The sequence below is a fragment of the Carlito syrichta genome, unplaced genomic scaffold (assembly GCF_000164805.1).
Source record: "Carlito syrichta isolate Samal-C Ts95f unplaced genomic scaffold, Tarsius_syrichta-2.0.1 Scaffold103472, whole genome shotgun sequence".
NCBI classification, from domain to species: Eukaryota; Metazoa; Chordata; class Mammalia; order Primates; family Tarsiidae; genus Carlito; species Carlito syrichta.
This window is the reverse complement of record NW_007047568.1, coordinates 74,155-94,272: the sequence shown is the minus strand read 5'-3', so window position 1 is coordinate 94,272 and position 20,118 is coordinate 74,155. Positions and strand designations below refer to the sequence as shown.

The window sequence follows — 20,118 nt, the reverse complement described above, 5'->3', positions numbered from 1 at the left end:
ACCAGGTACCCAAAACTAGAAACTATGGCTGGAAGTTCTAAAGGGAGTGGCCAAGGAAGGCTTGGGAAGAAGGTGGGGTTGTGCAGACACGCCCACTGGCTTCATAGGTCTGGGGCAGGCCTGAGAATTTGCTTTGTCTGCCAAGTCCCCAGGTGATGCAAATGCTGCTGGCCCAGGGAGCATGCTCAGAGAAGCCCTGGGCTGGATGCTGGAGTGGGAGGGAAGATCTGGCAGAAGATTCATCTGGCAGGAGATTGAGACAGACTGGGAAAGGAAGAGACCTTCCGCAGGATTGGCAGGAAAAGGAAGCACAGGGTCAGGGGCAGGGTTCATTTTATGTTTGTAGGGAGGTACTTTTTGTTTAAAGGATTAGAAGAGTGTGTGTAATTGTTGGGTAAATTCCCCTGGCTCCCACCCCAGGGGTTCCCGCAGCCTGTGCTGGCTTGTGTCTTCTGTGGAACGTCCTCCTCCCCAGACCCTGGGGTCTGGCATCAGGAAACTTGTCACAGTCACTGACACCCCCCCACCTCCAGTATTTCCAGTACTTCCCAAGCTGGCCCTATATCTGTGAGGCCTTTCCACCTTCCGCCTCTTCTTTATCTCTAAGATGCCCCAAGATGCCATTACTTATTTATTTTCCCACGAAGATTTCCCCAGCCTCCAGTAGGCTAAAAGTCCCCCAGCTATGCAACATCCAGCCATGGAGATTTCCAGGCATGAGGGACAAGGTGGCCCCGCCATTTTAGAACCTAGGCTCCCAGCAGGCCAAGGCCCCTCCCCTTCCAGGCTACCTTGGCCTCCAGCCAACACTGCTGCATTGAGCTTAACTAGCTCGAGGGGCAAAACACACTATTTGTTTTGGGAGGTAGTGCTTCTTTTCTTTCTTCTAAAAGGTTAGGAAAATAACCCAAGGCACACGTGACTTTTTTTTTTTTTTAAGAGGAGGGAAGGAATTCTCTTTGTGAGTAATAAAGATTTCATTGAAGCAGTTCTTCTAAGAATTCCTCTAAAAAACGAAGCAGAATATTTGAGAGCTAGGTCACTTGTTCTTAATTTTCAGTGTCATCCTAGCATTTTTATATTTGTGGTCCAGACCCTGTCCTTTAAAAAAAAAAAAAATCAGGCCAGTGCTTTGTTAAACTGGTGTGTTCCCGTGGCTCTTTGAGCTATGGCTGCTGTGTTTCCTGGCTTTGGTCCCCTCCCCTACCTTGGGGAGGTGAATCTCCTCTCCTCGCTCTCTAAATTACTTTTTAAATAAACTATATTTTCCAATAAAAAAAATCACCCAAAATACTACCTAGCATGTAAAATTATTCTAAAAAGTTGAGGTAAATTTCAATTGTTTAGTATACAATCTGTGGGAAAGGATTTCAGGGGAGCCCTCTATGAGAATGAATAACTTCAGCTGGTATACCAAAAAACCCAGTGTTAATATCGTCCACACCGTGACATTTTGGTAGTTATGTGAAAGATTAGTTATATGAAGGGAAGTTATTTGTTGAGTACCGATTATGTTTTGGAAGAATGATAATGGCACGAGAGAATGGTCATACAACCTGATGAAATGGGGAAGGAAGGGCACCCACCAAGGCTGCAGGGTGGAAGAAAATGCACAGAAACATGTTTGTGTCCTGCTTTTGACATGATGCCTGCAATTCTAGGGACCCGTGGTTTCAAGTTGCTGGGGTACGTACCTTGTGGGGAGGGAGCACCACACCTAGTTGAAAGAATCTTCAGTTGTTCTTCTCTTGTTCCTGTTCCATCTGGGGGTGGTTGAAACTGAGCCAGAGGAACGGTGAGGGTGGGAAGGCTCTAGGTGGCACCAGAGTGCCCCGTTCCCCTGACTTCACTGAATGTGGTTGTGTGACCAGCATGCTGGGGCTGAATGTCATCTCTCCTTATCAACACAAATCCAGCTGTTTCAGAGGTGCTAACAGAAAACAGCCCAACCCTGGCTTGATTCTCAAATACACGTTCATTACACACCAGGAAATTCAGAGGACTTGAAAAACAGCACATATATGGTAGGAAAATCTCACTGTCACCAGTAACCAATTCAGAGAGGAAGGAGTATAATCTTTTTTTTTACCATGTGTCTTCATTTCGTTATTTAAAAAATAGCCCTAATTCATATCATAACTACTGGCTTTGTCCTCTTGAAATCAACACATCTATGTATTATCTTTTTAAAAGGAGCTTCTGGGTTTGTTTCCATTCTTTCATTGCCTCATAGAGCATTGACCATTGTCTTTAGGCAGTCCTTACAGCTGCAAGTCAGGTAGGATGCATTTCATGACCGTCCAAGAAGTCTCATTTGTGCAGCATCGGTTCCCTTCCCTCCTCTGCCAACTCCACCCAAGCTGCCTTCCGCACACATCTGGATGCTGTGGGGGACCCTCTTCCACATTGTCAGCCTTCGTGGCTCTGATGCCCCCAGTTCTGACTCTTTTGTCTTTACTTCCTTTTCCCCTGGCCTGCATTTTGACCTCAACCTGTGCATTTGTGTCCCCCTGATGGACACATCCTAAGGGATGTACCATATACACTTTGGTCTTTTTGTAATTGTGGTAAAATACACGTAGCATAAACAATAAGTTGAGTCACACAGTGTTTGTCCTTTTGTAACTGGCTAGTGTCACTTAGCACAATGTCCCCAAGGTTTATCCATGTTGCAGTATGACTCAGAACATGATTCCTTATCATGACTGATTGCTCTTCCATTGTATGGAGAGACCACATTTTGTTTGTTGATTTTTCTTTCTATGGAACAGTATGCATTTTGACCAAATGGTCAGCAGTTAAAGTCAATATTAGACATAAGTTGAATTATCATCATTATAGAATAAACTTCTAAGGTAAAAGAATAAATCTAGAATATTATCATTAATTATTGTTACAGTGTTATTTTAAAGTATAACATTCAGGTTTTAATAGAATGATGTTTGGGGTCAGGAATGGGTTTGTCTAGCCCTCTCAGCTGCTAGATTGCTTCTGTAGTCACCGCTAGGGACATTTACAAAACCAAACTAGTCCTTATTTTCATATAAGGCTAGTGAAAGGGTAAGATTGGTTTTTCGGGCTTTTTTGGCTAACTGTGCTAATCTAGGTTAATGTTACCACTAAGCTGTTCTCTCCTCTGATAGTAACTGACTAAGCTAAAGATTTAGCTCCTCTTTCTGCTTGAATTTAAGAAATCAGTCTGTGGGGATGATCGTTTTCTTTGAAACAGTTCTGCAAACTCAAGCTTTGTGTCTTGAGGGAGGAAAGTGCTGCCTGCATATTTTCAGAAGCAGATTTAAGATTGTTATCCTCCATTCTGATGATCTTTGGTGCATAAAATGCTTATACCCAAATTGGTGGCATTAAAACAGAATTTCTATTTGTAAAATTGCCTAAGCACAAAGCTGTTGACCTATATGGATATACCCGGAAATATGCTGTGTGTTAGGGCCGGTTATTTTAAGATTAAAAATCTGCTCTAGAAAATTTCCAAAAGATAGTTGTCTGTACTTTATGGAAGAGTCGGGGGGATGGGGAGGCAATGTAGACAGTTACCATTCTAGGGGTGCTAGGGTTGTAGGTGCTCACAGGCAGGTAGTGGTGTTCCTACTGTGTGGATTGGCATTATATATCTCTAAGACAGTCCTGCTATAGAGCTTCCTGCAGTGATGGAAATGGCCCATGTGTATGCTGCCCTGCACAGTCACCACTGGCCACATGAAGCTGCTGAGCACTCACAGTGTGGCTAGCATGACTGAGGAACTGAACTTTGAATGTTTTCATTTTGATTAATTTAAATCACCACTTGTGGCTGTGGCTACCCAATGTCCCTGGTGGTGACTAGCAGACCTCTAAGAGAATAAGTCACTTGTCTCCTGTCTCATTACTCATGAGCAGCCATACCCAGGATTGACACATCTGTCAGGGCCAAAGCAGGAATCTAGGCAGGGTGCAGCAGGGACTCATTGTCTCTCTTCCACAATGATGGGGGCCTCCGTGGGGGTGGCTTGAACAGCAGTACATTCCTGGAAGTTTTGGGCCTTGGTTCTGGCTGCCAGCTGGGTTCCTCAGTCTTTCTCCATGTCCCCTCTGCAGGGACCATATGTGCAAGTGGCTTCTCTCCTTCCTGTGTCTGGTGTGCAGGCTGAGATGCCGCCACCGCTGGGGCTGCTTGGTGTTGGAGACACATGCTTGCTTGGGCTTCCCCAGGGCATGACATCTCAGGGTCATGGGATTCCTTGTCATCTACCACACATATTTTGTTGCTAATATTTTTATATATGCTTGCTAATGACCATTTTTTACAAGCTTTCTGGGAGAGTTTTCATCTGTCCATGGAGAACTGCTACCCCACTAATCCAGATATAGCCCAGTTATTCCAGTGGAGGGCTTGAAGTAGTGCTGCCACGAATGCTATGTTCCTTTCCCAGCCTTCTCTTTTCTCTCCTTTGCCTCCAGTTTCAGCCAGGCTAGTTTTTTCCCTTACTAATTAACTATAAAGGAAGATGAAAGAAGTTGTGGATATCGTAGCACAGAAAAAGCCAGCTGAAAATGAAGTTCACGTGGCCAGAACCTTCCTTACGAGGATTTTGAGAAATTCTATGAGGTACAGCCTGGACTTTATAGTTCCTTTCCTTCTGTGGTATAATGAGTGTCTGTCTGATGCATTCTCTTTGGTTCATGGGAAAATATGATAAAGTGAACATGTGCCACATTTTGTCACCCATATACTTTTCCTCATTATAATGACCTGAGTCATTGAAAGGTTTGTGTTCTAAATGCTTTTTTTTTTTTTTTTTGTAGAGACGAGGTCTCGCTATGTTGCCCAGACTGGCTTTTAACTCTTAGGCTCAAGAAATCCTCCTACCTCAGCCTCCCAAAGTACTGGGATCACAGGGTATGAGCCACCATGCCTGGCCCCATAATATTCTTTAATGTTTTTACTTGCTGGAAAAATGTCTGATCTCTGTAAAGTACCTTAAGAGGCTCAGCTGAGTTCTTTTTCCATTCTTGATTGGGCTGTCAGCTGTCCACAGTAAGGTCAGTTCTGTCCCAGTTAGAGAAGAGAGAAACAAAGCTCACTTTCTATGGTAAGGATAGAGGAAAAGCATGTTTGGGTGGCTCTTTACATTCGACATTCCCCTGGAGACCCTGTTATGTCTTCAGGAATTTCTAGCTGGACACACCTCATGGTACCTGGGCAGGTGTGGCCAAAACACAGATAAGCTACACATGGGATGGTGGGGAATGCGATATGGGAACCCTGGAAGGCTCATACCACTTTCAGATGTTCTGGCTGGAAGGGACTTGAGCCTGTTGGTCTCGGGCAATGGGAACCCTTGCTTGACTTCACAGATGTGCATTGAGAGGCACAGAGTCTTGAAGACAGCTGTATTTACTTAGTGGCCTGGGTAAATAGAGATAAGCAATCTGAATCTGTGTGACCCAGCCACCTAGGGACTCACTGACCTTTTCTCCAACAAAAGAGGGGAGATTCTGTTTTTGTTCACACTGGGGCGGGGAGAAGGCAAGATTTGTTTATTTATTTAGAATAAATTTTACTTCTTCTTACTTTGGTAAAATTTTAAATTGATAAATAATAATCGTACTCACTCATGGAGGAACGCATTTGAAAGAATAAGGGCTGCTGTACCCTTGCAGCCTGTGCAGCACATGGGTGGTGAACACAAGCCTAAGGAGAATGTGTGTCGTGGCTTCAGCAGGGAGCCCTGAACACGTGCTGGGCACTCGCCTGGGTTGCCGTGACAGGTTTCTGTCCTTGCACTGTCTCAGTGTGAAAGCCCCGAGTGTGCACGGCCCCTAAATCGCCTCCATTCTTTTCCAGGAGGAGCGAGCTGAGCTGGAGACCTCATTCCTGGCACGCCACCAAGTTCTCTGACAGCCACCCGGAGATGGCGGCCTCTCCGTTCCCCTCCGCTATTGGCCCTTCCTGGCAAGGCCGACACCATGCGAGGTAAGCACTCATTCCCAGTGAGGATGCCAGGTTTGTGCGATATTCTGCAGACACTCAGGCCTCTGGGGTCTGTCATGAGTGTGCTTTCCTTGACTTCAGAATGATCTTGATGTTTCGGATGAGACCAGGCCATTGACGCATGATTATAGTCAGAGGTCTCTACGTTTTTCACTAATCATGCCAGTGGGTGATGCCAGACAATACACAATAAAACAGCACGATGGGATAACGAACCCGCCTCCTTGTGTATGCTGCTGATGTGAGGAAAGCTGCAGGACTTGGGTGTTGCCAGAGTCCCTTTGGGATGGCCAAGTGGGCTAACAGGCAGTAGGGTTTGGGCCAGCCAGCTGTAGCACCCCCATCTGTGCCCATAGTCACAACTTTCTAGGGTTTTACACATGGGCTGGAAGGCAGGAGACGCTCATGGGGCGGCAGGTGTGTTTCATAAAAGCTTCCAGGGAAGTTCTGCTAAGTGTCTGTGCCTTCTCCTCCACCTTCTTGGGATTAGTGGTAAAGGCCCCCACATATGTGGTGTGCCTGTATGTGTGTGTACATGTTTGTGCGTGTGTATGTGTGTGTGCCCATGTGTATCTGTGTGTGTGTGTGTGTGTGTGTGTGTGTGTGTGTGTGTGTTTGGGTGTGTGTTTGGAGCTAACTTAACCACTCAGAATCAATTTTTGGCTATTAATAAACACTGGTCTGCAAAACTGCAAAGTGAAGTACTTAAGTGATGTGAAGGAAACATCTCAAACTTAAGTGATGTGAAGGAAACATCTTCAAGTACTCAACAGGTACTTTAAATTACCTATTTAAAGTGATGAAAGACGATTGTATTTAAAGCCCAGTGTATTTTTGAAAAACCACAGATTCTCAACTGAGTAGTAAAACTTAAGTGAAAAGTGGGTCTTTAATTTCATTCTTGAAGTGGCATCAGGTTATGGGCTCTCCATTAAGCCCATGTGGCAGTCTCTTGATGACAGAAACATGTATACTGCCCACATCTATGTGGAAACAGCACTTAGTGTTGCTTACATCTGCCTGGACTTCGGATCTCGGGAAGAATCATCTCGGGAACACAGCGGGGAGGGCAGTCAGGAACATGCTCTGTGTGTGAGGATGCCTGGCCTTGTCCTTGCAGAAGATGGTACAAAACCCAAACAGTCCTCTTACTTCTGCACACAGTTCAGTCAATTATTCTCCTATATCCTTGTCCTAGTCATACGGTTCTACTCCTCATTCTCCCCCAACTCCGTGTAGAGACAACATTTTTTATCCCTTGAAGCATGACTGTCTCAGCTGTGTTGAGCTTTAAGGAACGCTTTTAACATCCTGGATAAATAAATAGTTTCACCATTGAGAATTATCAGACACACACGCGCGCGCACGCACACATACATACACATACACACACACACACACACACACACACACTCTCTCTCTTACTACCTCACAAAAGAATTCATGTCTCAGTTGCCTGTTTATTTCCCCCTCATAGACACTATCCCAGTTCGGAGCAAGTGTTCCTTGGTGTTCACGTGAAGCTCCAAGGACTCCATGAGGTATGACGAGTTGCCTAGATGCAGCAGCCTGTGGTCTTGCTAGTAAAGCCTGTCTTTTGTGTTTTCTTTCTTTCTTTTTTTTTGAGTCAGAGTCTCAACCATCACCCAGGCTGGAGTGCAGTGGCACACTCATGGCCACTGCAGCCTCAACCTGCTGGGCTCAGGTGATCCTTCCGCCTCAGCCTTCCAAGTAGCTGCACCTACAGGCACACGCCACTAAACCCGGCTAATTTTTTCGATATATTGTAGAAATGAGGTCTCGCCAGGTTGCCCAGGTCTTGAGCCTGTGAGCTCTGGTAATCCTGACACCTCGACCTCCCAAAGTGCTGGGATTATAGGCATGAGCCACCGCACCCGGCCTCTTGTGTTTTCAATCACACATCCGTCTGAGTTTAAAGAGGTGCTATTAATACTTTAGTACGTGGGTTTTCTCTTTCCATTTTAACATTGTTCTTTGGTTGCTTCCTTTGTGTTAATAATGCACAATAAGAATCATTTTGAGCTGGGCTCGGTAGCTCAGCCTGTAATCCCAGCGCTTTGGGAGGCTGGGGTGAGTGGATTGCCTGAGCCTGCAGGTTTGAGACCCACCCAGGCAACTTGGTAAGACCTCATCTCTACAATAAATAAAAAATTAGCTAGGCGTGATAGTGCACGCTTGTAGTTCCGGCTACTTGGAAGGCTGAAGCGGAAGGATTGTGGAGCCCAGGAGGTTGAGGCTGTGGTGGCTGGGAGCATGCCACTGCACTCCAATCTGGGTGACAGAGTGAGACTCCAACTCAAAAAAAAAAAGAATCATTTTGTACACTAAACCAGGGGTGTACATACAGGCTGTGTAACGAGCTAATTGATAAATATGTTTGGCTTTGTGGGCCAAACAATCTCTGTTGCAGTCCGTCACCTCTGCTGTTGTAGTGTGAAAGCAGCCACAAACAGCCCCCCCACACAAGTGGGTGCACCTGTGTTCCAGTAAATCTTGACCTATGGACTGTAATTTGAATTTCATACAATCTTCGCAGGTCAAATAGGAGAACTATTACTTCTTTGATTTATTTTCCCCTGACCATTTAAAAATAGAAAAACCATTTTCAGCTCGTGAGTTATAGTTTGCACTTAGCTTGCACTTAGCTATTGATTGACCACAGAAGTGTTCGTGCGGGCATTACTTGCTAGTGACCTGGGCATTGGGGTGAGAGGTGCACTAGTGCTGAAAGGCACCTGTTGGGTAGGAAGGCAGTCAGCAGAAGAACATGGTCTCTTCAGCCTGCACTCAGGAAGTTTCTCCCTCCTTGTGCTACAATCCAGATGTGCTGAGGTCAAGTCAAACCCAGTGATCTTACCTTAGGTAGTTAGTTTGGTGTCTTGGTTTTTCTCTGTGGGGCCAGCTGTGTCCTGCTGTCTCGCCCTTAGCTGTTCCTGATGCTAAAGCAAACCGTGCCTTGTCCTCTTCTTTTTCTGCAGTTCCTCCTCCCATGACCTGTCCGGCACATGGGAGCAGACGAACCTACAGCGCACCTCTGACCACTTCAGCTCCCTGGGGAGCGTCGACAGCCTGGACCACCCCTCTGGACGCCTCTCGGCAGCCAAGTCCAACAGCAGCATTGACCACTTGGGTGGTCACAGCAAGCGTGACTCGGCTTACGGCTCCTTCTCCACCAGCTCCAGCACTCCTGACCACACCTTGTCCAAGGCCGACACCTCCTCAGCTGAGAACATCCTCTATAGTGTGGGCCTCTGGGAGGCCCCCAGACAGGGTGGCAGCCGGCAGGGCCAAGCTGCGGGTGACCCTCAAGGCCTGGAGGACAGGTTCGGGTGTTTCCCCCCACCTAGGGTCTCCAGTGACAGTGGCAAAAGCCTGAGGCCAGAGGACAGTTCTGAGCCTAAGCTGGCCCCCTCTGGGAGGTCCAATTTTGGGCCTATCTGGTATGTTCCCGATAAGAAAAAAGCACCTTCCTCACCTCCTCCTCCCCTTCCTCCTCTCCGCAGTGACAGCTTTGCTGCCACCAAGAGCCATGAGAAGGCCCAGGGCCCTCCGTTCTCAGAGGCAGCCACTGTGCAGCACTTTACTGCCCTGGCTCGGACTCAGCCCCGTGGTGAATGGAGACCAGAGCCTACCGATCGGCTGTGGAGGCCAGCACGCCTGGGTGGTGGGAAGGGAGCAGGAGGCCCAGGCTGCCCACAAGAGGCCCGCCCAGAGTGTGGCTGGCCATCCTCCGATAACAGGGCTCCGGGCAGGCTCCAGGCCTCTCTGTCCAGCACGGATGTGCGTGTCCCACAGTCATCTCATGGGGGCCAGCACCCACGCCAGTATAGTGATGACAGCCCCTTCTGCCCTGAAAACCTCAGGCAGGAGTCACCAGCCACCTGCCTCCAGGATGACAGCCCCCCTCAAGTGAAGTGGCTTGGTGCCATGGAGCAGAAGGTGGAGACTGGCGGGCCAAGCCATCATCATTGTGTGCCTGTGAGGCGGCCCCTGCAAGGAGGCCCCCAAGCAGCTCAGCTCCGAGGGGGATGCTGGCCTTCTGATGTGGCCCCTGGGGCCCTTGAGTGTCCTCCCCTGCACCTGGCAGGCCAGAGCCCACATCATCACCTACCTCAGCACGAGGGGGCTCTGGATGCCCACGAGACAGGAAGATGTTACTCACTGAACGCAGGGACCGAGAGCTGCCCCATGGGAACCCAGGAGCCTCCCAGGGCCAGCCGCACTGAAAAAGCCAGTCAGCAGAAGACAGCAGTTGGCTTCAAGTGGGCAGACGGGGAGAGCAGCAGAATATCCCCGCAGGAGACACCCCTGCTGCACTCCTTGACCCAGGAGGGGAAGCGCCAACCCGAGAACAGCCGGGATGGTAGCACCATGAGGCCACCGCCATTCGATGCCCAGGTGGGCAAGCCCACCCGGAGAAGTGACCGGTTTGCCACCACCCTACGGAATGAGATCCAGATGCGCAGAGCCAAGCTGCAGAAAAGCAAAAGCACGGTGACGTTGACTGCAGCCGGTTGTGCAGGGGATGCTGCCAGCAGCTGGAGGGCTGAGTTGGGAGGCATAACTCCAGAAGGACCCTTCACTAGCACCTATAAAGACCACCTGAAGGAGGCTCAAGCCCGGGTCCTGAGGGCCACGTCGTTCAAGCGCCGTGACTTGGATCCTAACCCAGCAGACCACTACCTGGGGTCACCAGAACACAGGACAGAGGATCCAGACACTGTGCCCCACTTCTGGGAGGTGGGCCTGGCCAAGCAGCCCTCATCTGGAAGTGGCGTGCCCCACATTCCCCGCATCGGAGGCCGGAAACGGTTCACAGCAGAACAGAAACTGAAGTCATACTCGGAACCAGAGAAGATGAACGAGGTAGGCCTTTCGGGGGGCTACGATCCTCGCCAGCACCCCAGGACATCTGAGGATACGGTGGGCACGTTTGCCGACAGGTGGAAATTTTTTGAGGAAACAAGCAAACCCATTTCCCAGCAGCCTGGGCAGAGACAAGCGCTTCATGGTGTCCCAAGAGAGAAGCTGGAAAGGCCGCGGACAGCAGTTCGCCCAAATGAGGGTTTAGAGCCCTGGTCACGCACGACTTCCTTTGGGGAAAGCCTCAATGATCACAGAAAAACAGAAAAGGCAGGGAAACTGGAACCACTGCAGAGACTTGGGACCTTTGCAGAGTATCAGGCTTCTTGGAAGGAACAGAGGAAGCCTCTGGAATCCAGGAGTTCTGGGCGGTATCACTCAGCAGATGACATCCTGGATGCTGGTCTGGATCAGCATGAGAGGCCACAGTATGTTCATGAAAGGTCCCGGTCGTCACCATCCACAGACCACTACAAACAGGTAAACATCAAGCCACAGAGCAGGGCACAGCTGCTCTTGACTACCATCTTAAGACAGGGACAGGACACACCCAAAATATGACGGCCAGTATCAGTGCTACTCGGGAACAGCTGTTTGTGCATTTATGCTCACCAGCTTTGCTTTGCTTTGCTTTTTGATATTTTTTTGAGTTGAGGTCTCACTCTGTTGCCCAGGCTGGAGTGCAGTGGCACCATCATGGCTCTTTGACCTCTTGGGCTCTGAGTGATCCTTCCTCCTCTGCCTCCCGAGTAGTTGGGACTACAGATGTGTGCCACCATGCCCAGATAATTAAAAAAAATTTTTTTTTGTAGTGATGAGTTCTCGCTATGTTGTGAGACTGGTCTCAAACTCCTGGGCTTAAGCAATCTTCCTGCCTCGGCCTTTCAAAGTGTTGGGATTACAGGCATGAGCCACTGTACCCGGCCTCCCCAGCTTTTCTATTATTAACTTGTATGGAAAGCGCTTGGGGAGGAATCCATACGTCCCAGTCCATTTTAAGTCTATATTTCTAAAAACCCACATCTTTTGTTTCAGCCTCGTTGCCATAATCTCTGGCTTCAGCTGTCTTTCCCCTTACTAAGCAAAGAAGTTGGAGGGAAACTAGAAAATAGTAATAGTAGCCGGGCTTGGTGGCTCAGCCTGTAATCCTGCGCCTTTGGGAGGCTGAGGTGAGTGGATTGCCTGAGCCCACGGGTTCGAGACCCACCTGGGCAGGGAGACCTCATCTCTATAATAAATCAAAAAATCAGCCGGGCATAGTAGCGCATGCCTATAATTCTGGTTACTTGGAAGGCTGAGGCGGAAGGATCGCCAGAGCCCAGCAGGTCGAGGCTACGGTGGCCGGGAGCAGGCCACTGCACTCCAGTCTGGGCGACAGAATGAGACTCCAACTCAAAAAAAAAAAAAAAGAAAGAAAATAGTAGCAAATTCCTCTGAAATGGAAATAGATGCTTGCTTTATAAAGGTGTAAGACAACATACGATAACCACTTCTCTAACATTGATGCCATTTAATATTTATAGTATTTGGATTGGTATTCTATTTTTTATTTGAGAGTATTTTTAAGGATTGCTCTGGGGTAAAATGTATTTAAAACACATTAAACTGTTGTGCTTTTTTAAGGTGAGAGTTTTGATGGAGAGAGTTGACTTCAAGCTTTCTACAAAACTACATATACTGAGCTATGCTTCAGAGTCAACAGTCTCTCTCTCTTCCCTACCCCCTTTCTGTTTTTTCTGCCTATTACACCTACATTTGTACATTTCAAAGAAAAAAAATTTGCAGTAACTGATGTAGCTTCTTTTTTAAAGAACCAACAGTAGACTCACAACAAGATACTTAGTACTATGTGCATGCAAGAAAGCTACTGGTTTGCTCTGTGGCGTTCCGACTCTGAAAGCCCACACAGACCCTGCCAGCGCTTATTCCCATTGTCGGTCTGCCCTGGCTTGTGGGTGATTCTTTGTGACCTGAGAATTCCATGCTTGCTCCATTCGTGAGGAGCGAAGCATCCCAGACTCCTAAGAAAGTTCTAGGGTTTGAGATTTCACGACAGTAATTTGTGACCAGTTGTTTTTTTTGTTTTGTTTTGTTTTTGTTTTTGTTTTTTGCCAGTTGTGCCATGCAGTTTTCCAGGCTTCACGTAGGAGTTCTGTTTCCTGCCCAGAACAGAAGTGGACGCAGGGTCTTAGTTCAGTCGTGTCAATGAAATGCTTTGTAGAGCTGAACTGGCAAGAAACACGGCCGAATCCTGTTACAGGACAACAGGCAGCGTCATTGACATTGTGGGACAGGCGCATAAGGCGAACCCACAAATGAGGGCTTTCATAATAACAGATGTCTTGAAGAAGCCAGCTTGGTGACTTGGTGTCTCATTGTGCTGCCCTTTGCAGGAAGCTTCTGTGGAACAGCGAAGGCAGGCAGAGGACCCTGGTGAGCACAGAGAAGAGCTTCCCCACACAGTCTGTGCCGAGGAGGGGCAGTCCACTCTGAGGTAGGTGAAATTTGGGTTTGGGGTTATTGAAAAGGTACCTTGAGGGTGGGCGTCTTCATGGTGGGTGAATGCTTGGTTAGCATGGACAGGCATTTGGTTTTTGCAAAACCCAAAGCAGCTGAAAGCAGGCATGATTTCCACTGTCCCCAACATCCTAGAGTTTTGAGCAGAGCCTGTGAATCCTGCAGCCTTGCCTGGAGATGCATCCCAAGGGTAGAGATACCTTCTAACACAGTGGTGGCATCTTGAGTTTTTAAAATGGCTGCTGTGTTTTCTCTGTAGTGAGACTGTTTGTGAAGACAGAATTAGAAGTCCAGTTTAATGGACTTGAGCTGAATGCTTTGTACAGAGAACCTGACTGAAGGGAAGCTTTAACCATCTAGGACACGGCTGTGTGCCTGGGCCACGGCCTCAAAATCACAGTTGCCTCTAAGGACTGTCGATCAGAAAGGAACAAGGCAAGCCTTCCTAAATTGGACTTAGCTAATGAATTAATTTTGGGCTTTAAAATAGAAATCAAGTCAGTTGACTCCCAGAGAGGCTCTGAGCATCTGTCAGAACTGCCGCAGCAGGGGATTATGAGGTTGCACGCCATAATTCCAGAATGTGCACTGTGGCTGCTTAGTGGTGGCTAGGATGGGACTTAGATTAAATCCGGAGTATAATCTTGCCGTTTGCACATGAGGAAGGCAAGAGAGAATGTCCATCTCTGCAGAAGTGGTGGAACCTTTTTTTCAAAGGGTTGGTGGAGGGATGGCAATAAGTGTGCACAGTAGGGTCACTGAGTGTGGATTTTCTGTTGCCTTGAAAATCTTGTGTGATTGGAGTGACATTCACATTATAAACTGACCTCAAAACTTGAGGTTCTATTGCAGAAACAACCAGTTTAAATGCTTGCTTTCAAGAACCTCATGTACTGGGGTTGGATTTCATTTGGCTTTAAACTGAGTGCTGTCAGCCTTATACGAGAGTATCAAATATTTATGTGGCTCTGAGGCGACAGGATTGGTATTCTGTGTGTGCTTGTGGAGAAAGTCCCTGCAGTGACTTAACAGTCTACGAGGCTAAAACCAAGAGCTCATGGGTAAGAAAGCCCAATGAATAATCCACCTACAGAATTGAGCTGTGTCTGAGAAGCACAATTAGAGCTTTATGACTGCGGATTCCGAGAGTGTCACGTGCCCAGTGCCAGCTGTGGTCTTGTTTCAGAACCGACTTCCAGGCGGCCGCAGTCGCAAGGCCAGTTGTGTAGGGCCGCAGGGCTGGGCGATCGGTGGGCTCTGCCTGAACAGCTATCATGTGCATGCTGCGTGCGTGCGTGCATGGCACTGTCAATGCTGAAGGGATCAAGAGAAGGGGAGGGGCCGCGGGCTGCCTTTATCGGCTGCGTCTCCCAGCAGCCTGCATAACCACTCTGAAGAAATTAGTTCCAGACGCGCTCTGCTTTTGAGCTACAAACCCAGCAATTTTCAGAATTGTTGTGTGTGTTTTTGTAAGAGTGGTGAAGCTCAATGAAATTCTAGAATATGAATGTTGAAAAGTTGTTTTCAACTTTTTCCAGAAACTGTTTAATTTCTGAAGGATCAGCAAGAAAGAATACACTTGAAAAATTTAAATTGAGATTAATGGAAGTGAAAATTCACGCAAAGGATTGTCGTTTGCCCACCAAAATAAAAATCTATGATGCAAAGATATGAAGAAGCCCAGTGTTTTGCAAACGTTCAAACTCATGTAAACATGTCTGTGTAAATAATAGAAGTTACTGATCTGGTAACTGAAGCATTGATACTAAAAAGTGGTTTTTGTCGTATTCTGTTTGGATAACAAAAGAATGTTGAGATAGGAATTATTTTTTATTTGCTGGTTGTTCATGCAAATCAAATGGAGGTAACATGTTTTTGTGAGGTTCAAGATCTTGTGTTATATGTAAAGACAAGTATGACAGAGGTTCTGCCCCCAGAAGATCTCATAGTGTAGGAGGGAAAGAAAGACATAAATACTTATGATTGAAGTGATGACACCTACTTCCCACTTTTTAAAGACATTACATGGTGCTCCAGAGACTCAAAGGTGGGGAGAGTGAGGTGACTTCTGGCTGGGTTTGGGAGTATAGGTGGCATTAGAGCTAAGTAAACCTGAACTCGAGGGAGCAGACCCAGCACATTCGCCTCTCCTGTCCTGAACAGCCCACCTCTCCTTTTCCAATTGCCTTCACCTCCAGCTCCTGCTGCCTTCAGAGGCTTTGCATCAGACCCTCAAGCTCGGTCATTAAACCAGCAGGAATCTGCTTCTGTTAAATGCTCCTACCCACTGACTTGGGGGTCCCATGAAAGCTGGGTGTATCCATTTCCTGGTGGCTTAAACAACAAAAATGTATCCTCTCACAATTCTGGAGGCTGGAAGTCCGAGATCAGTGTCAACAGGTTTGGCTTCTCCTGAGGCTGCTCTCCTTGGCTTACAGATGCTGTCTCCTCTCTGTGTCCTCACACGGTCATCCCTCTCTGTGTCTGTGTCCCGATCTCTTCTTCTTTCCTTCCTTTTTCTTTCTTTTTTACATATTTTATTTTGAAGACGCAGGGTACCTCTTTTTATAAGGACACCAGTCCTAGTGGATTAGGACAGGCCCTAACACCCTCATTTTACCCTAATCACCTCTTGAAAGGCCCTATCTTCAAACACAATCACATTTTGAGATACCGGGGGTTGTGGCATCCACATATGAATTTTGCAGGGGACACATTTCAGTCCATAACACTGGTAGAAACGTCCCTGCTTCTCCCTTTTACTTTTATACAAACCAGTTCTACCTGCTGTGTCAACTCTCTCAGGAAGTGTCATCCCAGCCTTGAGCTGATAAAGTTTTCATTCACAACTGATGTAAAAACCTTTAAAATGAAGGGAAAGGGAGCTGCCACCCTGTGGGCATCAGAGAAGAGGGGCATTTGGCAAAACCCATCTGGAGGGCTTTTTTGTGGAGTGTAACTGAAGCTTTACAGTTTTACTCACCTTCTGATTCAGAAATTCCACTTTTAAGAGTTTACCTTCCAAGTAGACACTCGCCGTCCTATAAGCAGTAGCAACTTCTGCAAACTGGGGCTGTTGGTGGGGGAAGACAGGCATAGTGACTCATACTCATGTCATGGTTGTGTTTCTCACTCCTTTACCTGTCCTTACTGCCTGCTGGACCAGACTGATGGCTTTTGGAAGACTAGGATTTTACTTTTTTATTTCTCAGTACCCTATACCTGGCATAATTCCTGTGCAGATTAGGTGCTCAACAAATGGTTGGTTGGTTGGATGGACTGATGAATGGACAGATGGGTAGATGAGAAGACAGGTGGATGAACCAGTCCTCTGGTGGATGGATGGAGAGATGGGTGGGTGGGTGGATGAATGGTTGGGTATATGAATGGGTGCATGGATGGAAGGATGAGTGGGTGAATAAGTGGGCAGTTAGATGGAAGGATGGATGGGTGAGTGGGTGACTGAGTGGGCAAATTGATGGAAGGATGGGTGGGTGAGTGTATAAGCAGATGGATTGGTAGTGGATGGATATGTACCAGCCTAATCTTTCTTCAGTCAGTCCTTTTTGATCATGAATAATCATTCCACAGTGGTACATTCTGTGTGGTGAAATGTTATTTAAGAGTTTACACGTTAGTAACTGAAATGGGCTTCACTTACCCTCCTGCACTAGGACAGCATTTAGAATCAACACAACATAAGTATCTCAAGATAAATTTAGTAGCATAGACTTGTTTGTCAGTATTGGATTTTAAACCTTGTAGGAAAGTTATGATGTACTATATTTGATTCTTGCTCCTAAGTTTGAGAGTCTCAAAAAGGATTATGTTCTGGGAGGCTCTGGAAACTGGCTCTGAAATGAGATCTGGGGGTGGCCCCAGCAGTTGTGGGTGCTGGCAGTGTCCCCCTTCTCTGCCTTCTTCCAACCATTTCCGCCTTTACCTTTAGAAGCCGCTGCCAAGCACCAACTGGCTGGCATTGACCTTGGGCTTGTATTTGGTTGGGACAGATGGGAGGGGAGGGGAGAATGAGGATATATTCTAAATCTCAATACCAGCCACAAAATTGAGAACCTATGAAATAGAACCCTCCAGGAAAAAATTTGCTGTAATATCAAATTCATATACAAGCTGTCCACCCCAAGAGCTAACTCAGTGTACAGAGGTTAATGTGAAGAACAATTTTTCATTTACAAAACAAGCTTCTTACATGTTGATTTCAGAATGAGTACCAGAGATTTTTCATTCAAGCTCTTCCCCTAGTTTGTTACTTTAGGGCAGACGTTTACTCTGCCTGGCCTTCAATTAGCTAAGGGACAATTGAAGCTTTCTATTCTAAACTGCGCTACTAGGTAATTATGAAGCCCATGCTGGACGGATTGGGATAACAAGGTGCAACGTGAGCTTGAGATTTTGTCAGAACAGAGCCTGATGTTGTGCATAGCTCATGCCAGTGGAGTACAGGGCATTGAATGGAAAAGTTCTTTCTATGCAGGATGTACTTGTGAACATGACAGCCTCGTCCCAGAAGTAATAAACAGCAGCCGGAGGATGGAGACTGTGGCATGGATCTAGTGGGCTTGTCTTTATGGCTTAATTTGCAACTGTGTTTTCCCTTTGTACAGGTGGGCTTTGGAAACCCAGAGCAGGTAGGCACAGATTTGTTTATTTGGTGGTTTGGTCTTATGACTCTACCTTATTTAGAAGGAAGAGTTTTTGTTTATTTATTTTTTGAGTTGAAGTCTCACTCTGTCACCCAGGCAGGGGTATAGTAGCACAATCACGGCCACCACGGCCTTGATCTGCTGGTCTCAGGCGATCCTTCCACCTCAGCCTTCCAAGTAGCTGAAACCACAGGTATGTGCCACCATGCCTGGCTAATTTTTTGATTTATTGTAGAGACGAGGTCTTGCCAAGTTGCCCAGGCTGTTCTTGAACCCCTGGACTCAGGCGATCCTTTTGCCTCCGTTTCTCAAAGTGCTGGAAGTACGGGTGTGAGCCACTGCACCCGGCTTTTTTTTTTATTGGTAGAGATGAGATCTTGCCAAGTTGCCCAGGCTGGTCTTAGACCCCTGGACTCAGGCAATCCTTTCATCTTCGCCTCCCAAAGTGCTGGGATTACAGATGTAAACCACTGCACCCAGCTTCTAAAATTTTTTTTCTTTTATTCTTTTAATTTATTGTAGAGACGATGTCTTGCCAAGTTGCCCAGGCTGGTCTTGAAACCCTGGGCTCAGGCAATTCTCTTGCCTCTGCCTCCCAAAATTGCTGGGATTACAGATGTGAGCCACTGAGCCCGACCTAGAAGGAAGAGTTTTAAGGTGATAGTTTGAGGGTTACAGGGTTTGGGCCTAGGGAGAAGAAAGTAAGACCAAGGAAACGGATTCACAAAGAACCCATGTGAAGGAAGAAGCATGCAAAAAAAGGGCAGGAATTATTTACTACTCAAGATGCTAAAGCTGAAGGAAGCAGAAAGGAAGTATGGATGAAGATTTAACTCAGACATCTAAGTTCTAGACAGGACAGGGAGACAAAGTCTAATACAAACAGAATTTGTGTCAAGTTGGGCACAGTGGTTCGTGCCTGTAGTCCCAACTACTTAGGAAGCCGAGGCGGAAGGATCACTTGAGCCGAGGAGTTCAAGTTCAGCCTGGACAACATAGCAAGACCTTGTCTCTACAAAAAATAAAATAGCTCTACCTTCTGGTTGGGCTCCACCATGTGTAGCTGTAGTTGTACAGCCTCCTTTATCCCTCTCGTGACTTTTGGATTCTGGCCTGGAGGTTGCCTTCCCAGAAGAATTCCCAGCCCTGCCAAAAGCTACACTTTGTTCCCCAGCGTCCTGCCTCTGACAACTACCCAACTGTGCCCTTTTGAGCCAAGTGACAGGCCTGAAGCCCACGGCGCCCTCTCTTTGGACGGAGAGACTCCTGTAGCTCATGCTGACATGGTACCCCACTCTGCTCTCCTTCTCTTGTCTCTTTTCTTCCCAGTTGACTCCTTTCTTCAGAGTTCTCACCCTTGTTGGTTGACCTTGAGTCCACATGTTAACAGTATCCTTCAGTGTTTTGGCCTTTTTCCAGAAATCCACCTCAATACACAGCTCTCTTAGGTTCTTCCAGTCTTGAGTCCACTGTGTTGTGTCCTAGTCAGGTCCTCTAGCCAGGGCTGAGATGGCACAGGCACCCATTCGTAAGGCCATAGCAGATTTAAATACTACTTATGTTAATAGTATTCAAGTTGGCAAAGCCATTGGCAATGCCTTCTCTGATTTCTCTTGAAGTAATCTTTGCCTTCATGTAGTTTTTATGCCCTCTTTTGATTCCCTGTTTAGTTAGTGTGTTTCTTCTTGGCTCTAGAACCAAACTGTAGAATACTCAGGTCTTCGATTCCTGTTTCTTCTCATAGGGCCTTGACTAGCACCCTATTTTGTAGCAGTTTTGTTGACTTTCCTACAATTAATGGGTGAAGTTGAACTTCTCCATCAAACTCGTGTGATTGCTCAGTGTTGGAAATAGAAGCACACGTCATCCATGGATTGGGAATGTTGGCCTGTACTCTACCACTGAGGGAGGTACAGCCAGGGAGAGGGTACCTGAGTATTGTTGGCAGGAGTGGAGATGTAAAAAAGCACCATTGTAGAGTGGATGTTGTGAGACTGGTGAGGCTGGAAACCTGCTTCCAGAGACAGCAAGCTGCAGGGTGAGTCTCTCTGCCCCAGGGCC

The 20,118-nt window shown here is 47.1% G+C and overlaps 1 protein-coding gene across 1 annotated transcript in view; it reads left to right on the top strand.

Annotated features, from left to right (window-relative positions):
• Window positions 1–20,118, top strand: part of LOC103268062 (protein Shroom2-like) — a gene marked incomplete at its 3' end in the record, with an annotated part of 138,561 nt that overhangs the window by 87,675 nt on the left and 30,768 nt on the right. The window contains exons 4-6 of the mRNA XM_008065626.2: window positions 5,846–5,974; window positions 8,992–11,356; window positions 13,270–13,370. Coding sequence (XP_008063817.2) covers window positions 5,846–5,974; window positions 8,992–11,356; window positions 13,270–13,370 — 2,595 coding nt within the window. The remainder of the gene's footprint in view (window positions 1–5,845; window positions 5,975–8,991; window positions 11,357–13,269; window positions 13,371–20,118) is intronic.